An 18639-nucleotide genomic window follows, 5' to 3' on the forward strand; every position below is an offset into this window, starting at 1 on the left:
TATATGTGCATGTGAGTAAATGTGTGTACTTGCATTTAAAAGAGAAAGCAAGAGACCATAAAATGGAACTTGAACTATATTTATATATCAATGGGAATGTCTATTAATACTAGTATTTGTTACATTATCATGGCGTTTGAGCTGATGATTGAGGGTTTAGCATCTTTTGAGGGAGTGATTATGTTTTAATATCCTTGTGCATCTTTGTAACAGCAGTGCTGGCTGGCTGGCTGTGTGTGTGTGTGTGTGGGTGTGTGTGTGTGTGTGTGTGTGTGCGCGCACGCATGCTTGGGGGATAATGGCACTGATGATGGCCGTATGAGTATTCGCATGTCTGTGAAAGCTGGGAGTGTGTTTGGGGGGTTAACAGCAGTCAATGTGTGTGCGTAGAGCAGGCAGCACTGCGGCAGCTGTGATTTATAGCCTGTGCTGGAGTCTCCCTGTCATGCCTGAGAGAGTCTTCCATTCTGCTGGCCTCAGCAGTAACAGCCCTGCACACGATCCCTCTCGCTCTCTCTGCCACTCACTCCCACCCTTCCGCACACAATCAAATCTTTAAAATACTACTGAGCCATAGAGGATATGAAAGTGGTAATGCTTACTGTGAATGGTTTATACTGTAAAAAGCCCATCGGCCCATGGCATGGAGTAGCAAATGCTACTGATTGCTTACAAGTGTGCCATGAACCTGTCCCTGGCACAAGACTGGACATGAATTTCAGTTTCATTTAATCTCATGTATGCGCACATGCACAGCCACACCCACGCACTAAGGGTGTAACAATTTCAAGAGAGTTTTACAAGGTCACTTTTCTGCATATGAACATGCTACTTTGCAATCTTTAGTTTTGAATTAAACTTTGCATTTTTCTGAGACAAACAAAAATTATTGCATATATAATCAAATAGCTGTAGAATCAGACATATTTTTAAAACATAAAATACCAAAAAATGAATTGACCTCGTAACTGAAAATCATACCGAACCAGAGCATCACACCCACACACATTTGACTTTATCCTCTCTTCTGTTACTCGCTTTCAACTCCGTCTGCTGCTGCTCAATGGGTTCTCCAGCCTCTCACCTCGCGCTCCTGCTTTCTGCAAGCCCACGCACGCCTTCATGTACCAGGCTGCTTTAGCCATTTAGCCATGCAGGAAAACTCGGTAATGACAGGCAAACGAAAAAAGACAAAGATATACCGACGCCGCAACATTTTCATGAGTGCAGGCTGCACCAGTGCTGATCTTTACCCAGTAAAACCAGCTATGCTAAATCAAGTGAACCTATGCTAATAACACTGCTCTTTCAGAACTTGTTCAGAACTTGGGTTAGCCCAGCCACTGTGAAAACTTGAAGAATATGTATTTCTGTTTAAATAACACATACCCAATATCTTATTTAATAACATATGCCACTGGTTGAAGATGAACAGACAATGATAGCAGTGAAACATCTGTCTGCTAATCCTGAAGCCCAAAGCCATGGTTCATAATCAATATACAGCCAGGAATCTGATCTCACTTACAGAGCCATGACAGTACAGCTGCGGGGTGGCAGTAGGTGATATGATATACCAGAGTATGATAAACTAGGGTGTATTGGAAATGTTGAATTCAAAAAGTAATTGAACAGCCTTATTACACCTGGTACTGCTGCTTTCCTGGTGTACGGTGTCCGCTTCAGTTTAGGAAAACTAAATCTCATTAAACTTATAATGTGTACTATGTAAATATCCTTTCATATTATAATTTTATGTTATCTGGAAGAATGACATTTTGTAGCACCCGTTGTAGAACAGACTTGCAGATGCAGATGTTAAGTGAGCTCACTCACCCACCCATTCACACAGATAAAAGAGCAACCTAATTAGATTCGCTAATTGAATTTCAGTATTCCTGCTGAACCGATCTCGATGGTTTCGCTAGATGTGTCCACCCACCTTTCTGAAGACAAAGGGCTCCTCGTTGTAGGCTGGGTTCAAGCCGTTGTTCATCACCATGCGAGTGCGGAACTCTTTGCGGATGGTGTCAGTGGGCAAGCCGTACATGTCCACCTCCACGTAAGTGCCAATCTTCTTATCCGATAAAAACTGACCTGAGAACACCTGGGACGGGCAGGCACATGCAACAGTGAGCCGGCTCTTCATAGCAAAGGACCCAGAGGAGGTGCAGTCTCTGATCCAGGAGCAGTTAGCAGAGAGATTGATGTAAAGCAGCAAGCAATGAAGAGTTTTGCTTAGAGAGTGTGAGTGCCGGCCGCGACTGTGGACAGAGCCTTCAGTGCTTTCACCTGAACACTGCAGGTGGCAGCGATGACGCCATCCACGGGCGTCTCAGAGAACGGGTCAAACATCCGGTCGGAGCGCCGCATGAAGTCAGGCTTTAGTAGGTACCTGTGGGAGATGGCCACAAAGAGCTGAAACACTCATCTTTCTTCAGTGATACAGACAAAATACACACACACACACACACACACACACACACACACACACACACACACACACTTATGTACACGCGCACATGTACGTTTGCAAACACGTGCATAAACATGCGCACACACGCATGCACACACATGCGCACACATAAAAAAACAGCAAAACATTTTTTTTGCTACTATAATACCATAGGCCATATTATGTCTTCATCAGTCACTACATGCAAATTAATTCCATTAGTTTCTCATCTCTCACTGAATAAAGCAAGTCACTTTTGGGTTGAAATTCTAGCTGCTTACTTGAGCCCCTCTGCTATTACCCAAATCAGAGTGGAAAACAAGCCCTACATGTTTACACAGGTATCAGCTAGCGTCGTGACTCAAAGCCAGCTGGTAATTATCCTTCTGATTAATTGTTCGGAAGAAGATTAATGACCTGAGCTTTTCCCATTACAAAACCATACGAATCGTCAAACACAATAACACGCATACGTACCCCACCCCCTCGAAACACTCATCCGCCTACCCATAGCCTCACCCCCAAAAACCAACCCACCCACATTCTCACCCACAGCAATCAAGTCCACAGCCCCTAATGTTCCTAAAGTTGGGCTGTGCCGATTTGCATTTCGTCAGTGAGCAGTGAGCCCTGACGCCTGCATGAGCCTGAGGAGCTGTACACTCCACAGGCCCAGGCTGAGTGCCTCCCCTCGGGCAGGGTCTGCAGCAATGGCGGGTGGCAGACTGGGAGGGCGAGAGCAAAAATTTAGCGAGCGCTCATTTGCGCTAATGCGGATGGTGGCTAAGGGCTGCCTCTGGCTACGGCTAATGGGATGTGACACAATTTAACTGATGAGCTTTCCAGGCTGAGCCTCCTACACTCACCCACATGCGCCGTTGTACTCAAACTTCCCCTGGTTCAGCTGCATGGCCAAGTCTGTGGACAGAAAGAAAAATGACAGAGCCTTAAGGAGCCTTCTTCCCCTGCTCTTAGTTCTGCCTAGATATGACTTGCTAATCTTACATGCCGAAAGTCATATTAAACAGAAGCAGCCTAGTATAGCGATAGAAGCTCATTAAAATGCTTGCATTAAGCACTGACGCATTAAAAGCTGGAGTGCTAAACACAATTGCATGATATCACCCTGCTGTACCCCCAGTGCTAAAACTCATGGTGTTGTGCATTACAGCTTCCATTCAAAGGATCTATTGTTTTTTTTAAGTCTTTCTTTTCAGAATGGATCAATACCAGCCAGCCCACGGCTATGTAATGCAGCAATCTCTGGAATCCTCCCATAATATGAAACATGAGTGTGCTTTCCCCATCTGTGTGGGTTAAATGTGTCCCAGTTTCCCCAGTCTACAGTCTCCTCCTCCCTTCAGCAGCTTCACTGGAGACATATGTTCTCAGCCTACTGCGGGCAGCCACAGGGTGGTGTGTGTGTGTGACGGTATTTTTCTGTGTGTGTGTGTGTGGCCTTTTGGCTCGTCTGTGTGTTTACTCAGCCTCTCTGTTGAAGTGGTGCACTCTCATCTATTTGAATAGCTGTGGTCACTTGCAGGGGCTTCCCTTGAAAAAGGCTGAACAATCAGCCTCGTCTGTGCCAGCGCTGTAGTACCAGCAGAGGGCTAAACTGGCACCAAAGCTTATCCACTGGATTCCTGCTGCATAATAATTCTCAGAAATTACATCCGTGTTCCCCTAGTTGAGCTTGTGTAAATGAAGATCCAAAGAGATATTTGTCATTTTCAGGTGGGAAGAGCTTTAGAAAAGGCACTGACCTTTGTTCCACATACTTGTCTAACATGAAGTATGCGTGGATCTGTGTGCAAGTCTATGGGTGTTTGAGGCATGGGCCCTACCTGGGGTCTGGAAGTTCAGAGACACCATCTGGCAGCCGGCGTTCCAGAAGATCTGAGGCATATAATTACTGGAGTCCACGCGGCCTCCTTTCGGGTAGATGCGGCTCATCTGTCTCTTGTTGTAGCTGCGAGTTGGCCGATGAGGAAAAGGCACGTGAGGAGGTTAGGGGCCTTGACCAGGCCAAGGAGTTATTTCGAACTCAAAACAGATGGATTCCCAGCAGAGAGACTGGCAGCTGGGAAAGAACTATAGCAGTGAGGTTAAAACAGAGAAGTGCTTTTAAGTTTAAAAGTGTGAATGAAAGAGTTCTCTCACAGCAGGAAAAGAACTAGGCTAAAATGACTTTAATGATGAATAAATGAGAAATCGATGCAATGTGTCACACTACTTCATTGTTTATCCCCTTTCCCATCACTCTTAGAAGTTAATTAAATTAAGGATTATAAACTCCCCAACTGCACAACAGTGCCATCTCCTGACAAACTCATGCAGTGCAGTAAAAGGATACTTCACAAACTCAAGAGCATTGGTCTTCAGGTAGCCTAAGCCTACAGATTCATTGAAGGAGGACATGTGGTGATGGATGTTTTTCTCTGATGAGAAAAATACAACCAGACAATTGAACAAAATGCAGAATGAGAAGCACAGAAAAGCAGAGATGAAAGTATTGTTTTCAAATACCATACTTAACCAAAGTAATACTACAATGTGATTAGCATTCAAAGCCATATATTTTTTAGACACAAGAATGCAACTCTACCTTCTGCGATTTCAAAGCTCTGGAATTTGACGGGTTGGGCATAGTTGACCATGGCAGAAAGGTACGGGTGGATGTTGGTGGTGGCTCCCTCATACTTATACGAAGCGATTAGCTGTTGCTCGGTGTCGGCATCCTCCACCATGTCCTACGGCGGAACACCACCACAACGGTTCAGCTACATCACTGCAGCTACACGTTTACCTTTGCGTTTCACGCAGGCTGTTCACATCGTCATGCCTGGAAACCATTCCAGCAGCGAACAGGATGAATTACTGACCTTCTTTTTGTTGTCGAGGTCTGAAGCCTCAGACACATCAGTTGCATCAGCTTCTGTTGCTTCCGAGATCTCCGTGATCTCATCATCAGGAATCTGAGAGAAGGAGAGGCAGGATTTGAGTGGCCTTCAGTCTGACTGGCACACACTGGGCTGTGGTGGACTGAGCGTGTCCATTAGCAACGCACTTTTTCCTTCCTGGAGATGCTGATTTCCTGCGAGTCTTGTTCACCGTGCTCTTCAGAGATGTTGCGGGTTTTGGTGTCTTCTTTTCCATCAGCTATTAAAAGATGAGCTCACTATTTTCAACATACAACTTAATAAAATTAAATGTTTCCTACCATGTGTAACTGTGTCTAGCACAATCTCAATAAAAGCTAACCTCGATGAGCTTCAACAGTTTAGTGCAGCACATAAGCCTTCAAACCTCCCCACTTTTAAAAATGCTAAACTCATTTACCATCAAGTTTCTTCATATGTTTTAGGGAAACCTCACTTTGTGTGGAAATTTACAAAGAGTTGGGCAGTACTTTATAAACTGCAAGGGCTTCCAAAAGTTATATCAAAAGTCAAATGTTATATCAAAATGTTATGTCAAATGTCATATCAAATCCTATTACTCAGAACATGTTCTGAATAAACTAAACATAAAATACAAAAAGACGTGTTGAAAATGGCAAATTCATAGTATAGGACACATTTAAAAAGGAGAATAATCTGCATTTTTAAATGATAGCCCTTTATGGTGTATTTAAGTCCAATGGGAAGCTGTGTACCTCAAAAAATAGCGAACCTGTCCTTAAAACAAGACGTGCCTGTCCTGAACATAATACTGTTCATGACAGAAGTAACAACGCTCCACACAGGTCGTAAAGGGATACTTCCAACATTTTTGCAGTTAAACATTTTTACAGAGCTACACTCTACAGCCAGCCTACAAATAAAATCCATAAAAAAAAAAAAGGCTTGAGATACTAGCTGTCAAGTGCACATGTAGCTAAGTTGGGGTGGGGGGGTGGATGACCACGCCCAACAAGAGTGGAGCCCAGTGCATGGGGGTGGCCGAGAGCTGAAGAGTGCCAACTGACCATTCTCCAGGTCATCTTCATTCTCATCCTCTGCTGCCTGCACACTCATCTCCCCAGCCTCCATGTGTCTCTTAAACGACTCCAGTTGCTCTGTATATGCACGCACACACACACACACACACACACACACACACACACACACACACACACACACACACACACACCATGCAACAAGGTCAATAAACACACTATCACTTTTTGCATTTTTTGGCAGACAATAAACACATACATATGGTGGAACATTGAACATGGGGAAATTTCAAAGGAAACATCATGAAGTGATGCAACTGTGTCCAAAAGCACAGATAAGTAGAAGCATCTGCCAAAACCCCTGAGCCCGGAAGATGAAGACTTTGAAAACACTGCACTGAAAGCTCACAGAGGTACCTACTCTGCTCAACTTCAGGCTTTAAGCGCTTGTTTTTTATGAGGATTTTTCTTTTGAGATCATTTGGAGAAGGAAGGGGACGACCGGCTTCAATCTACAAAAAAAAGAACAGATGAAATCCATTTCAGTCCCATTACATATCTCACCTTCTGCTATCAAGGTTGGTTAGTTTTACTATACAGTATATAGAAAAATGTCTTGTCTCTACTCTTCCAAGTTAATATAAAAAAAGAAAAACCGTCATAAATAAATGTTACGTGGTGTTTAGTTTTAGTGTGACTTGGGAGGCTCACATACAGGGAAGCCCTCTAGTGGCTGCTTGAGTAAGAGCTCTCCAAAGATGTCCTCACAGTACTTTGCCATCTTATACTGTTGAGGTTTACTGAAACATCAGGACATGTGATTACACACAGCAACAATAAATGTCATCAATCACATGTTTGCAGCAATACCCATAGGTCATATTCCAAAATCCTGGGAAACCCAATTCTAGTTTACATAATCCCTCTCGCTGTCTGTCAAATTTGCCGTAATGGGAATAAAAATATATATATATATATTTTTTAGAAACATTGCTTTTACTAAACTTTTACTAAAATAGTAAAAATAAATAGTGTCTTTCTGCGATCTGCAACTGCAATGGGTCCCAGCTGTATTAACCAATCAGGAAGTTTCTCAGCATGGAGGCGGTCCTCCTGCCAGTCAGCTATTTTGCATGTGCACATAGAAGTGTAGGCTGAACATTATGGAGAAATGTCTGACTGGAGAGTGTGGGACTGAAGAGAAGGGATGCACTACTCCGGCAGCCAGGAGTAACACTGATTACAGGAGCTTTAAGTTGTATAATGTGACCTAATATAATTAGGATTTCAAATAAAAACTGTGAGCCATGACTGTATTAGAGAGGAAAGAGAAAGAGAGAGAGGAAAAAAAACCCCGTTTGTTTATTCTTTTGCCGGCACTAAGCTCATCTTACCTGCAGTGGTTTTCAAATGACAGGATAACAGGATATTCTGATGTCACGAAGGCGGTCTCCTTAATAGCTTGAATTACATCCTGTAAAAAGGTAGGCTATTAGATTAATCACCTAAAGCAGTTATATTTTCCTTAATTTATTAGAGCAGAATCCAATTATGCTCTGATACCACTGGGAAGGGGTAAAAACACCTGACATTTGCGTGTGTTTTAAGATACACATATTCCACCCATGTTATATCCATTTTCGAAAACTGTTTAGCTGCAAAGGTGATCAAACTATGGAGCAACATTACATTTCTAGGATCAATCTTTAAACTGGAAAAAGTAGCAACATCATGCGTTATTTGTTCTGCATGGCATGATGAATATGGCAGCATGTTTTTGCTTACTTTGAAGAGAATGTCCGTGCACATGGCCTTTCCATGGGTAATAATGGGTTCCTGATCCTCCCCTTTACCATCCCAACAGTCCAGCTCCACGCACCTGAACATGTGCATGCACACACACACAAACATTTTAATCAAAAATTTCAAAATAAAAATGATGATTCTTTGTCCAGAACTACAGGCAGACACGATGGTGTATACCTGCACCCGGAGAGCAGGACCTGCCGGTACATCTCCACAGAGGACTTGCCCCCGAACTGCCTGCCTGTCAGGTAGGTGTTGTGTGATGAGCTGATGAAGTAGTGGGCTAGCGGCTGGTCCATATCTTGGTACAGGTCCAGGCGGTCTAGGAACATGGGTGCGTTCTCGTCGGACATCAGATACCGGCAGAAGCCGTCGCTGGACATATGGCCTGTGGTGGTAAGGTAGACGGGGAAATGCAGAAAGATCAGAGTCACAATATGGAGCAGGTAAATAAGCTTCACACTAGGTCCACCTGCTTCTATAAGTAAAGTGATAGTTATTCCAATATCAATCTGAATGCTGCATTTAAGACTTCACAGCCCACCTATCGAAGGGTTACAATTTTCAACCACTAGATGGCAGCATATCATCACTTTCTTTTCTGCTTGCTTTTTCTCTCTCCTCTTAAGTGCCGTCTCAGTTTTTAGCCTTTACTTCGATTATATGATGAGAACAGTTCTCTCACAAAAAAATCCCACATTTCCAAAAATATCACCTTTACTCTTCAAGTCCTCGTCTCTCTCGTACTTCTCGATGATCTGCATGACTCGTTTGGGGTCGTAGAATGGAAAGAGGATCTCGTTGAGGCGAGGATCCCTCTGATTCTACAAACAATACAGCAGAGGCTGAATAGCACAGCAGTCTCAGATGTGAACTCAAACACCTAACATCACTACAGCCTGCCTTCATGAGCTATTAAGCTCATCTGTGACCTTAAAAAGACAAAGGGCACTGGGCAGCGCCATAAACACTCTACATCTAAGAGGAGAGCTACATTTATTTAGCCGTCTTCTAAACCAAGCTGCCAGGCGCCGTGCACTTGGCTAGTGTACAGGAGCAGAACTAGCAGGAAAAACAGCCCCAACACTCAGCACAGGCAGGGGAAAGGCGGCGGGTGGGGGTGCAAAGCGAAATGGTGCCACTTGGCCAGGGGGTAGTGATGTCCCCACACTGCCTGCCACCCGTAGCTAGAGTAACCCACTTCAGACACACTTGGGGGTGGGAGGACTAATGTGCACTCAAGACTCACAAAAAAAAAAAAAAAAAAAAAAGCACATGCGCACACAGCCAGGGAGTGAGCAAACAAACATGCACGAGAAAAAACAAAAAAAAAAACCCCAAAAAAACCAAAACACGAGAAGCGATGCAGAATGTGGAACAATGAGCCAGGACAACCCTAACGGTAACCATGGTTACGTCAGACAAGGCAATGCAATTGGCTTGGAGGGAATAGAGGAGCGGGTCATGCAGATGCAGGGGAGGCTGGGGAAGCAGTTACACAGAGAAGTTAATGAATGATAAAGAGCTTACTTCATTCAGAAAGCTGACTAACTGGTCTACAGTTAAATAATCAGTTTTGTCCCCATTGCTGCAAAGAAATTAATTAGAAGAAATCTGTTACATTAAAATGGACAAAACAACATGGTAAAGAACGAAGAGAGGGTTAGAGATCATAAAGCACTTTTTTTTTGTACACACTGGCTTTTATAGTGGTTACACATGTTCTTAAAAATTACTTTTATTGTTAGTTGAAACATTAATAAAGTTAATGTTGAACTGTGTAAGCAAGTTAGCTTCCTTTAAAAGAGTTAGCATAGCAGAGGCAATCAATCTTAAGGGCAAATATTTAATGCTAAACACAGAGATGTGAAATTGGATTTCAATTTCAACCTTCTAACCATCAATACAAGCTGACATTTTAAACAAAAATACGATCGACCAATGTATAACTGCACTGTAGTGCATCACAGTGAAGAGACAGAGTGCTACTTGGCAGGCAAAGTCTACACAAATCACCACAAGTGTTCTGTTTTCATCAAGCTTTTTGTCAGGACGTACATCTTTTTGAAGAGTTCTTCGATGTCTGTGCGTGGGCATATTTTTTGAGTGAGGGCATAGAAGACATCAAAAGTGAAAACTGAATGCTCAATTTCATCATTCTAGAAAAAACAAACAAACACATACATTAGGTCTTTACCACAAAAAGAAAAAGCCACTGGATTGTATAAACTGCAAAATACACAACCTTTATTATCTACAAATTTAAGTTTTAGATTTCAATTTCAACAGGAATAAAGTGGAATCTCCTCACCTTCCCACTGGGAAGGCCAAGCTCTTTAAGGGCCTGGAATATCCCCTTCTCCGTTTTGCCAGAGCCAAACGTCCTAGTGATTCTGCAGACAGGACAGAGGCATTTACATTTACGGCATTTAGCCGATGCTTTTATCCAAAGTGACTTGCTCAGGGGCCCAGCAGTGGCAGGGCTTGAACTGGCAACCTTTTCATTGCTAGTCGAGTACCTTAACCCTTGAGCTACCACTGCCCAACACCAGAGACATGCACTCCATCAGGACAGGCTCAACGCAGGCCTGCTTTATCAGGACAGGCTCAACGCAGGCCTGTTTCATCAGGACAGGCTCAACGCAGGCCTGTTTAATTAGGACAGGCTCAACGCAGGCCTGTTTCATCAGGACAGGCTCAACGCAGGCCTGTTTAATTAGGACAGGCTCAACGCAGGCCTGCTTCATCAGGACAGGCTTAATGCAGTCAAGAATTTCAAGTGACCCCACTAAAGCTCTTAATTTGTGCATCAGAACTTACCCTCTAACTGGGATTTTGCCATTGACATTGGTCAGAAAGGACAGTCTCATCCAGCTAAAAAAAGAAAGATTAAAAACATTTAGTGGGTATGCCTTTGGTTACCTATACTTGTAGAATCCTGGAATCATTTGTTATCCATTGCTCTATGAAGGAAAAGGTGAATAATGTTTTTCACATTTCTCTCTTCTTTAGATGAGTAGATCTGACTAGAGAAAATCTGAAGAGAGCTAGTCTGTCTTTCCAGGACAGCCCTAAAAGTGCCAAGAATAAATTTCTACCCAAGACTACATTAGAAGGAGACTCTCAGAGGCAGGAACCATTATCTCCTGAGAAAACTAGGCATAGGAATGCTATTCCTACTATGCCTTTCCCAGCTTTCAAGCAGATTTAATACAAACAGAAAAGCCCAAGTTGAATGACTGTCTTTCAAGAGATCTGACTAACCACTGAGTAACCTGACTCATGCTAAAGATTTCCTGTCAAGTGGTGTATAAGTGAACCTAAGCAGTGCTTTGGGCTGAGTGGCACTACAGAGCAAACTGCTAATTTTCAGTGCACAAGTGTTTAAAACCCCATGCCTATGAGAGGAGCCAATCTTCATTAGCCCTGCCTTAACAAAAATATTTAGTTTTGCACATACTGCGAAAACTACTTGTTTTATCTCCTTTTATGTGTTTTTGTTATTATCTATCCCTGACCAGTTCCTATAGCCTCACCATGTGTTTATGTTTCCAAAACCTCACATTATTGTGCAATGCAAACCGAAGCAATTCTCTAGGCAATTTCAGCCGTAGAAACAAGATGACATGCCCATGGTTTCAGGGCCACGGAATGAGGCGTTCCCGGATTCGTAGCATGAGCCCCAGCAGGTGCGGTCACTTACTGCTTCTTCAGACAATTGGTGGGACACACATTGTTGGCCTTGAAGTTGTGGATGACTGCCTTCAGGCCCTCCATCCATCTCTGCAAGAGTGTAATAAGAGGAAACGTTAGGCCACAACAGCTGCCATGGCGACCGGTGGCGGAAATCAAACACTGCGGGGCTGTGCTTTGGCGAGGAAGGGGAAAGATGAAGCGTGGCCGAGAGGCCAATGCCAATGTTTACAGAGTGCTCCCACACGCCGAGCACAGGCAGGCCACATGCAGAGGACAAGCAGACACTCCTGATAAAGGTCCATCCCTCTGGAATTGCAAAGTGGACACTCAAAAGCAAATGACAGCATGGTTAATGTTTGTGTTTCCAAACAGTGCTCCACATAATAGTGCTAGCACGTATTGTGCAATGTAAAAATACTGAACAGCCCTTGTTCTCTTGATGCAATAACTGTAGAAAGATGTGATGAATGAAAAGAGTGGCACTTGACTGTATTATTTATGAAGACAAATGAATCATATTATTTTCAGCAGTGATGTACATTCATTGTTTGTAGCTCGTTTATAACCTTAAGGGAAATGTGGGATGTGTTTTGTAGTGCAGCATTATTACTGCCCTTTAGAAAAATACAAAAACCAAGGTCATGCGACGTTCTCTTCCCAAAATAACAAACTACAGAGCTGTCATTCTGTCAATGTATAATTCAATAAATGCAATTCAGGCATGCACCACGACTTGAAATTCCTCTCAGAACGTGTTCTCCTAGCATGCACCAGATGGCACTGTGCCTCATATGCAGACCCTGTTAGACAACAGTCAGTTGGCCCTGAGCTAAGTGCGATTACACAGAGCGAGGTATTCCTCCTCTATGAGCTGTGCTAACCCCAGGCTCCCAAAAGTCCCCTCCTTGTGCTCTCAGACTACCCGTGGCTGTAAGCCCAACCTGTCAGGCTGAGGAGAGCAGAGCTCCCTCTCACTGATCCACCACACAGGCCCTGCAGCCAGTGCACAATACAAGTGCAAACAACATGAAGAAAGGCCCAGCATTCCCATCTGGCTAGCACATGTGTGTGTGTGTGTGTGTGTGTGTGTGTGTTTGAGAGAGAGCGAGAGAGTGTGAGAAAAGGGTCCTCCAGGTGCTATTGATCACCTATGCAGTCCATCCCGTCAGAAATCGCCGCATGGATGACAGTACCTTTACAGGTCAGCTAACACCACGAAAGGCACCAGCGACCTCACTAGAGCTCCAGTCCCTGTATTTATTACATTGTCTTAAATCACACTCTGTTTACACATTTGTCACGCAGCCTAGTTAAAGCAGAGGTTTCCATAGAGATCTGCTGTGGTAACGGTTACCTTGGCGGTGTCAGCACTGTCAGCTACCATGTACATGAAGCTGAGGTTGACCAGGTCCGGACCGCTGCACACGCAGATGATGCAGCCCTCCAGGTCGCCCTCTGCCCTCCCTGCTGCCTCCAGGGACACCAGGATCTTTGGGTCCTGCAGACCCCATCAAAGGGTCAAACAGACAGAGGAACAGAAGTGAGTACAGAGGTCAGCCCTGTGCTGGGGACACATGATGCAGCTGTCAGGATGGGCAAGGTACTGCCGTGTTTGGTCTCGGCTCTTTGGGACTTTCTAGGCAAGCATTTAATTCCAGCTCATCACGACCTCAGCTTCAAATGCAATAAGGCTCTCCCTGTCTTCATCTTCACCATGCCTGACCATACTGCTTTCCTCCATCTTTCATCTCCCTAATAACATGGCACAGGTTATTACTTAAGCGAAAAGCCACGACAACCAGACCTAATCTCTAGGGGCGAATTAACCCTTACAGAGTTTATCTGTGTCCAGCTGAATAAAACATACTGAGGACTAATGAGAGAACAGCAATCTATACATTTTCTTTTTGGGGATGTGAAGCAACAATTTTGGATATATCTCACATTTTGTGGGATAAATATAGTTACTGCAATAGTTATCTAAAGAAAACAAACAAAATGTAGCCTCCCCACAGTGAACCATTACTCATATCCCCAATGAAACATTTTCAAGTCCAACTAATGGTTCATAAAACGCTCTACTCTCTTCCAATCCTATTGACAACAGAGCATTAGCATTTTAACAGAAAAATAAATCACAGTATTAAGCCAGTGTACTGAGTCAGCAGATCTTCAAATGTTCTGTGGCACTATTACCACCTTGTCTCCTGAGACACTGCTCACCCACAGTCTGTCAGGATAAATAATGAAAGAACTGATTTGTGTCACATTCAGATGATGACATATTCTGGGCTGAACTACACAGAAGACAATGTGGGTTTCAATCTGTTAAGCATCTAAGATCATGACTCAAAACTAAAGCTCCACTAATTCTTTGTTATTGAATAATAATAATAATGTTTTGTTATTGAATTAGCAAAACAATAGAGAGTAATAATAGTGTAATCTAGTGAGGACTAGAGATATGGTACACACTTCATGTACAGCGACAGACAATGACTCATGAATTGGCTTTGTTCTGTTTGTGGGGCACTGCTGGCAGATATACGACTTATCACCAAACAGAGAGGAGATAGTACAACAGAATGCCTCTCTCTGCAAACATCACAAATGCCACCTTCTGATCTATTTTCATAGCACCCCCTACGCACACAAATGCACACACAAACACGGTCGCATGATTCTGTTAGGTGTCCATATGACATTACTCTAGTCTTGGAGAGTGGGACTTTCCATTATTCAGACCTTGTAAAGAAAGACAAACACTAGACAGGAGCAGGATGGTTCAATGACTGGGATAGGTCAATAGCTGAGGCTGAGAGAAAACGCAAGATCATCTCTGATGGTTGATAACATTAGATGGAAGTGCCAATACAAACAAAAGAGAGAGCTGTACAGTGCTCTTGACTTTAAAGTGTCTCATCACTGCAGTGCAGCTACAGGACCAATGTGCAACACGCTCATGCTGTTCCATCAGCTTGCCTCTTGAAAAGTCAAAAAACGTCTTATAGAGAAATACGCCATTATGCATAATAAGTAAAAAAGTTAATAGTTGAGTGTAGCTGGGAAGCCAATTTGAGATTACATCAAGATCTGTTAAATACACCCTCTACGAGTAGTTTTACGAGGCCAGGAGGTTATCTATGTGGAAGAAATGACTTCTAGTCCTCACCTTTGGCACCGTTCCAGCACGAACGCTGTTTATCATGGAACATTCTAGAACCTGGCCCTCCTGCAAGAAAAAAATTAATGAAGGAAGCACTTCCACATCACATTTCAACATGCTGTGGTACAGCTAATAGAGAGGGAACAATGTGATTAGTTGGGAGCTATATCCTGTAACACATTAGACAGATTACACCACACGCTGGATCAGTGCTGCCAGCTGGGATCAGGAACATTTCTCTTGGGTCTCACATTGTGCTGATAGCATTGCATTACGATTTCTAAACAATAATCACCTAAACACAATGCAGTCTTCATGTTTTGTTTTCTTGCTTCTGTTGGTTAGTAATGGGCAGAAAGTATTATGTATTCAAAACAAATTCAAAACATGTACCTTCCCATCGCTTTTCCATGTGAGAAAGAAGCCAAACTCATCGACTTTGAAAAGGCAGCCGGATTCAAAGACAAACGGATCCTGTGGAACAGAGAAGTGGTGTTACAGAGGCCAGGGTCCCGTCACTCAGTTTTATATGGCACATACACTCTAGTACAATGCTGGCTGGCACACCACAACAGAAAGCCCTCACCATTCATGCTTCACGCCCTCCTGGAACACACTCAAAGACTCGATCACACAGTGGCCTCGAGGGAACAGGAGCAACCAGCAATGATCCATGGGAGCATCAACGGCTCCTGGATGTGAACACGGGCTCCTCGGTGACTACAGTCAAGCCTCCTGTCATGTCATATCTGGCCATTCTTCCATAATGCTTCTGCAAACAACTGAAGCTGAGATGACTGCTGACCGTCAACTCAATAACGACTGCAATTGGTGATTCGATTAGCATTCTTCGCCACCCCATTGTGTGTGTTTTTTGGAAGAAAATCCAGGTCAAGTTGACCTCCTAATGTTATCTGAGGGCTGCAGTAGCCAGACAGGCCTCAGGATGGTGGGGCTCAGGGAGTAAGGGGCCAGACACCAAGGGCCAAGTGCTGGGAGGAAGGCACACTGCTAAATGCATGTGACGCAGCCCTGCCAACATCACCTAGCATGCCTGTGGTTCTACGCTAGCACTTAACAATATATCGTTTGTTAATGCTAAGATCACACGATGCACACCAACATTTTTTCTTGCATGCTTTGAATGTCCTGGCAAATCTCAGTGTAATGGTTGGCTCCTAGCATCCCTGTCTCCATGGTTTCCCCGTCTCGTGTCTTTGTTTTGCTTTAATTCCTTGTTTTGGTTCCATTCCTTAGTTTCGTTTTCTCCGCCCCTCATGAGTTGCAAATGTGCATTGTTAAATCTTATTGTATGTGTATTTAAACCCTGCCTTGTTGCCTGTGTGTTGGCTGGTCATTGTGAATTGAAGTCTCTGTTTTTAATCCATGCCTCTGTGTTCTCTGTTCATAGTTGAAGATGTTGAGCCCTGTTAAGTTTATGTTACCTGTGTTATTGTTCCAGCTGTGTTCCGTGTTGTACATTTTTATTTAGCCTGTTTTTTTTTTTTCCTGTTTAACATCTTTTACTTTCTGTTTGTCTCATCATGTTTCCTGGATCCCTCCATGTTGGTAAGTTGACCCTGGATTGTGACTACGACTCTGACTGTGGATTTGCGTATAAGAAATCTCGCTCTTCTCTTTATATGCATCCGCCTCGTGATCGTTCCTCACAGATGATGATTTTTTTTTTGACTAATTCATGTGCTCCAATGACCATAAAAAAAAAAAAAAAATTATTGGTAAAAATAATTGTATTATTTGGTAAAAATAATAAAGGTCTTTAATCAAAGGGTCATCACTTGTTTAATCAAGGGGTCATCACCATAGCATGGTCACTAATGAATTGGAATATAATTGCAATATAGTATGCATCTCCGCATCATGCAGCTGTAGCTGACGCCAATCCAGAGGTCTGTAGCTGCCAGATTGCTTGTTTCTGTGGCATGTCCAGGAGCAGCTCAATGACTGTGTGGCTGGCTGTCTGTCAGGCTGAACCACCTGATCGCTGCCTAAGCAGGCCTGTGCAGTTTCACAGTCCCACCCTGAAAAGCCCTCAGGCTAGCGCGGTCTGCATGCGTTCGTCGTGCCTCGTCTGCACGTACTGCGGCCCGTTGTGTGCAGCTGCGTGCATCTCCACATGCAGAACCATCATGCATGTTTGGGGCTTGAGTGACCGAGGCTCAGCTTGGCTCAGCTTATGAAGGTAACAGTGCTACTATGGGCATGCACAGGGCATGTCAGTTTCAACTGGTTCTCTCCTTTCAATGAATCTTGATATTCATTCTGATCTTATTATCCCTATAGTCACTTTGTTAAAGACCCAGGAAACGTGATAAAGTATTCAAACTGTTTGTGTGACACTCAAGTGTTATATTAAACATTTAGGGAATTTCCAATAAATAAAAACAGGGAACAGAAATATGACTAAAACTGCTAAAAAAAAAACAAACAAAAAACCAAAAAACAAAAACAAACTAGCTCATCATTTCTAGCTGAGAACAGTCTGGGCCTGGTACTAATATTCTAATGAGCACACTTGATTGACACTCTCTCCTTGTGCCATTATATTCAGCTCTGCTTGAGTAGCACGGCAAGCTGTGATTCTGAGATAGCGTGCTGTCATAGTTAAAACAACTGTTCATGTACACACCTACCGATGATACTGATGCAAATAATCCTTAAATTCAGCCACCAGAAAAGTGTGGAGGGAATGCTAGGTTTTTAAATCAGGATGAAATTAAACCATAGGCTTAGACACAACTGGGTTACTCCGTGGACAATAAAGCATTGTGTCGAAAGAAAATACAGATTCTTGGGACATACACAGATGCACCGCAAACCTTTAAAGACACTGATGAAAAATGTGATGCATTCACCAATTTAGTTTCGAAAAACTAATCCATGAGGTTTAGCAAAGACAACGCCTGGCTTGATGAAATTACATGCTAAGTGGCAAGTAGTAGGTTTTCCAACAGCATTATCAAAATCAGTTCATTAGCTTCTAAGCAGGATGCAACCACTGCTCATGTTACTTGAACACACTCCAACATCTCTGTAAAAACTGTGTAAAAAAAAAAAAAAAAGTTATGAATGTCATTGCTTGTACGATCAGACAAGTGATTTAAGAACATGAAACATTATGCGAGGTGAGCTCTGCCCAGGGCTATAGGACAAGGCTTACAAGAAAAAGGCAGCCCTGCATTTGCCATCAGGCAGGGGACATGGCACTATATGACCCTTTCTATTTCCTCATACTGCACATTTGGATCTCTAGAACAGTTTTTTGGAAGAAACCAAAGCTGATAGAGATTTAACACAACACATTAACATGATGGACTTGTAATTGAATTGTAACAGACTCTGCGAGTGTGCAATTTAACACACAGTACATTAACTTGACCCAAGTAATGGAATAAATTACAGTCGGTGGTGATTCTCCACTAAAACTATCCTAGTCTAGGGCTGCTTTAGCCTGTGTCCACAACCCCCAAACTCCCGCATGAGTCTTGAGATTAAAATGTACATTCAAAAGGTTTGATTAGTTGATACATTGAATACTGCACACTGAGCGGCAAATAT

At 43.3% G+C, this 18639-nt stretch overlaps 1 protein-coding gene across 4 annotated transcripts in view; it reads right to left on the reverse strand.

The window, feature by feature from the left end:
* Positions 1 to 18639, reverse strand: part of plcb4b (phospholipase C, beta 4b) — a 47654-nt gene that overhangs the window by 10638 nt on the left and 18377 nt on the right. For 2 of the 4 annotated variants that reach the window (XM_027029185.3, XM_081717229.1), the window contains 23 exons: positions 15454 to 15534; positions 15067 to 15126; positions 13249 to 13392; positions 11902 to 11981; positions 11019 to 11072; positions 10510 to 10591; positions 10257 to 10357; positions 9729 to 9786; positions 8914 to 9022; positions 8376 to 8586; positions 8178 to 8271; positions 7787 to 7866; positions 7108 to 7192; positions 6814 to 6904; positions 6423 to 6512; positions 5523 to 5614; positions 5338 to 5430; positions 5061 to 5205; positions 4809 to 4893; positions 4300 to 4424; positions 3322 to 3373; positions 2293 to 2395; positions 1943 to 2107 (listed from right to left, as the gene is read on the reverse strand). In XM_027029185.3, coding sequence (XP_026884986.2) covers positions 1943 to 2107; positions 2293 to 2395; positions 3322 to 3373; positions 4300 to 4424; positions 4809 to 4893; positions 5061 to 5205; positions 5338 to 5430; positions 5523 to 5614; positions 6423 to 6512; positions 6814 to 6904; positions 7108 to 7192; positions 7787 to 7866; positions 8178 to 8271; positions 8376 to 8586; positions 8914 to 9022; positions 9729 to 9786; positions 10257 to 10357; positions 10510 to 10591; positions 11019 to 11072; positions 11902 to 11981; positions 13249 to 13392; positions 15067 to 15126; positions 15454 to 15534 — 2280 coding nt within the window. Of the gene's footprint in view, positions 1 to 1942; positions 2108 to 2292; positions 2396 to 3321; positions 3374 to 4299; positions 4425 to 4808; positions 4894 to 5060; positions 5206 to 5337; positions 5431 to 5522; positions 5615 to 6422; positions 6513 to 6813; positions 6905 to 7107; positions 7193 to 7786; positions 7867 to 8177; positions 8272 to 8375; positions 8587 to 8913; positions 9023 to 9728; positions 9787 to 10256; positions 10358 to 10509; positions 10592 to 11018; positions 11073 to 11901; positions 11982 to 13248; positions 13393 to 15066; positions 15127 to 15453; positions 15535 to 15646; positions 16667 to 18639 lie in introns of those variants that run through there. The other 2 variants (XM_081717230.1, XM_081717231.1) reach the window with 2 other exon arrangements.

The sequence above is a fragment of the Electrophorus electricus genome, chromosome 7 (genome assembly GCF_041902795.1).
Source record: "Electrophorus electricus isolate QZ-2024a chromosome 7, ASM4190279v1, whole genome shotgun sequence".
NCBI classification, from domain to species: domain Eukaryota; kingdom Metazoa; phylum Chordata; class Actinopteri; order Gymnotiformes; family Gymnotidae; genus Electrophorus; species Electrophorus electricus.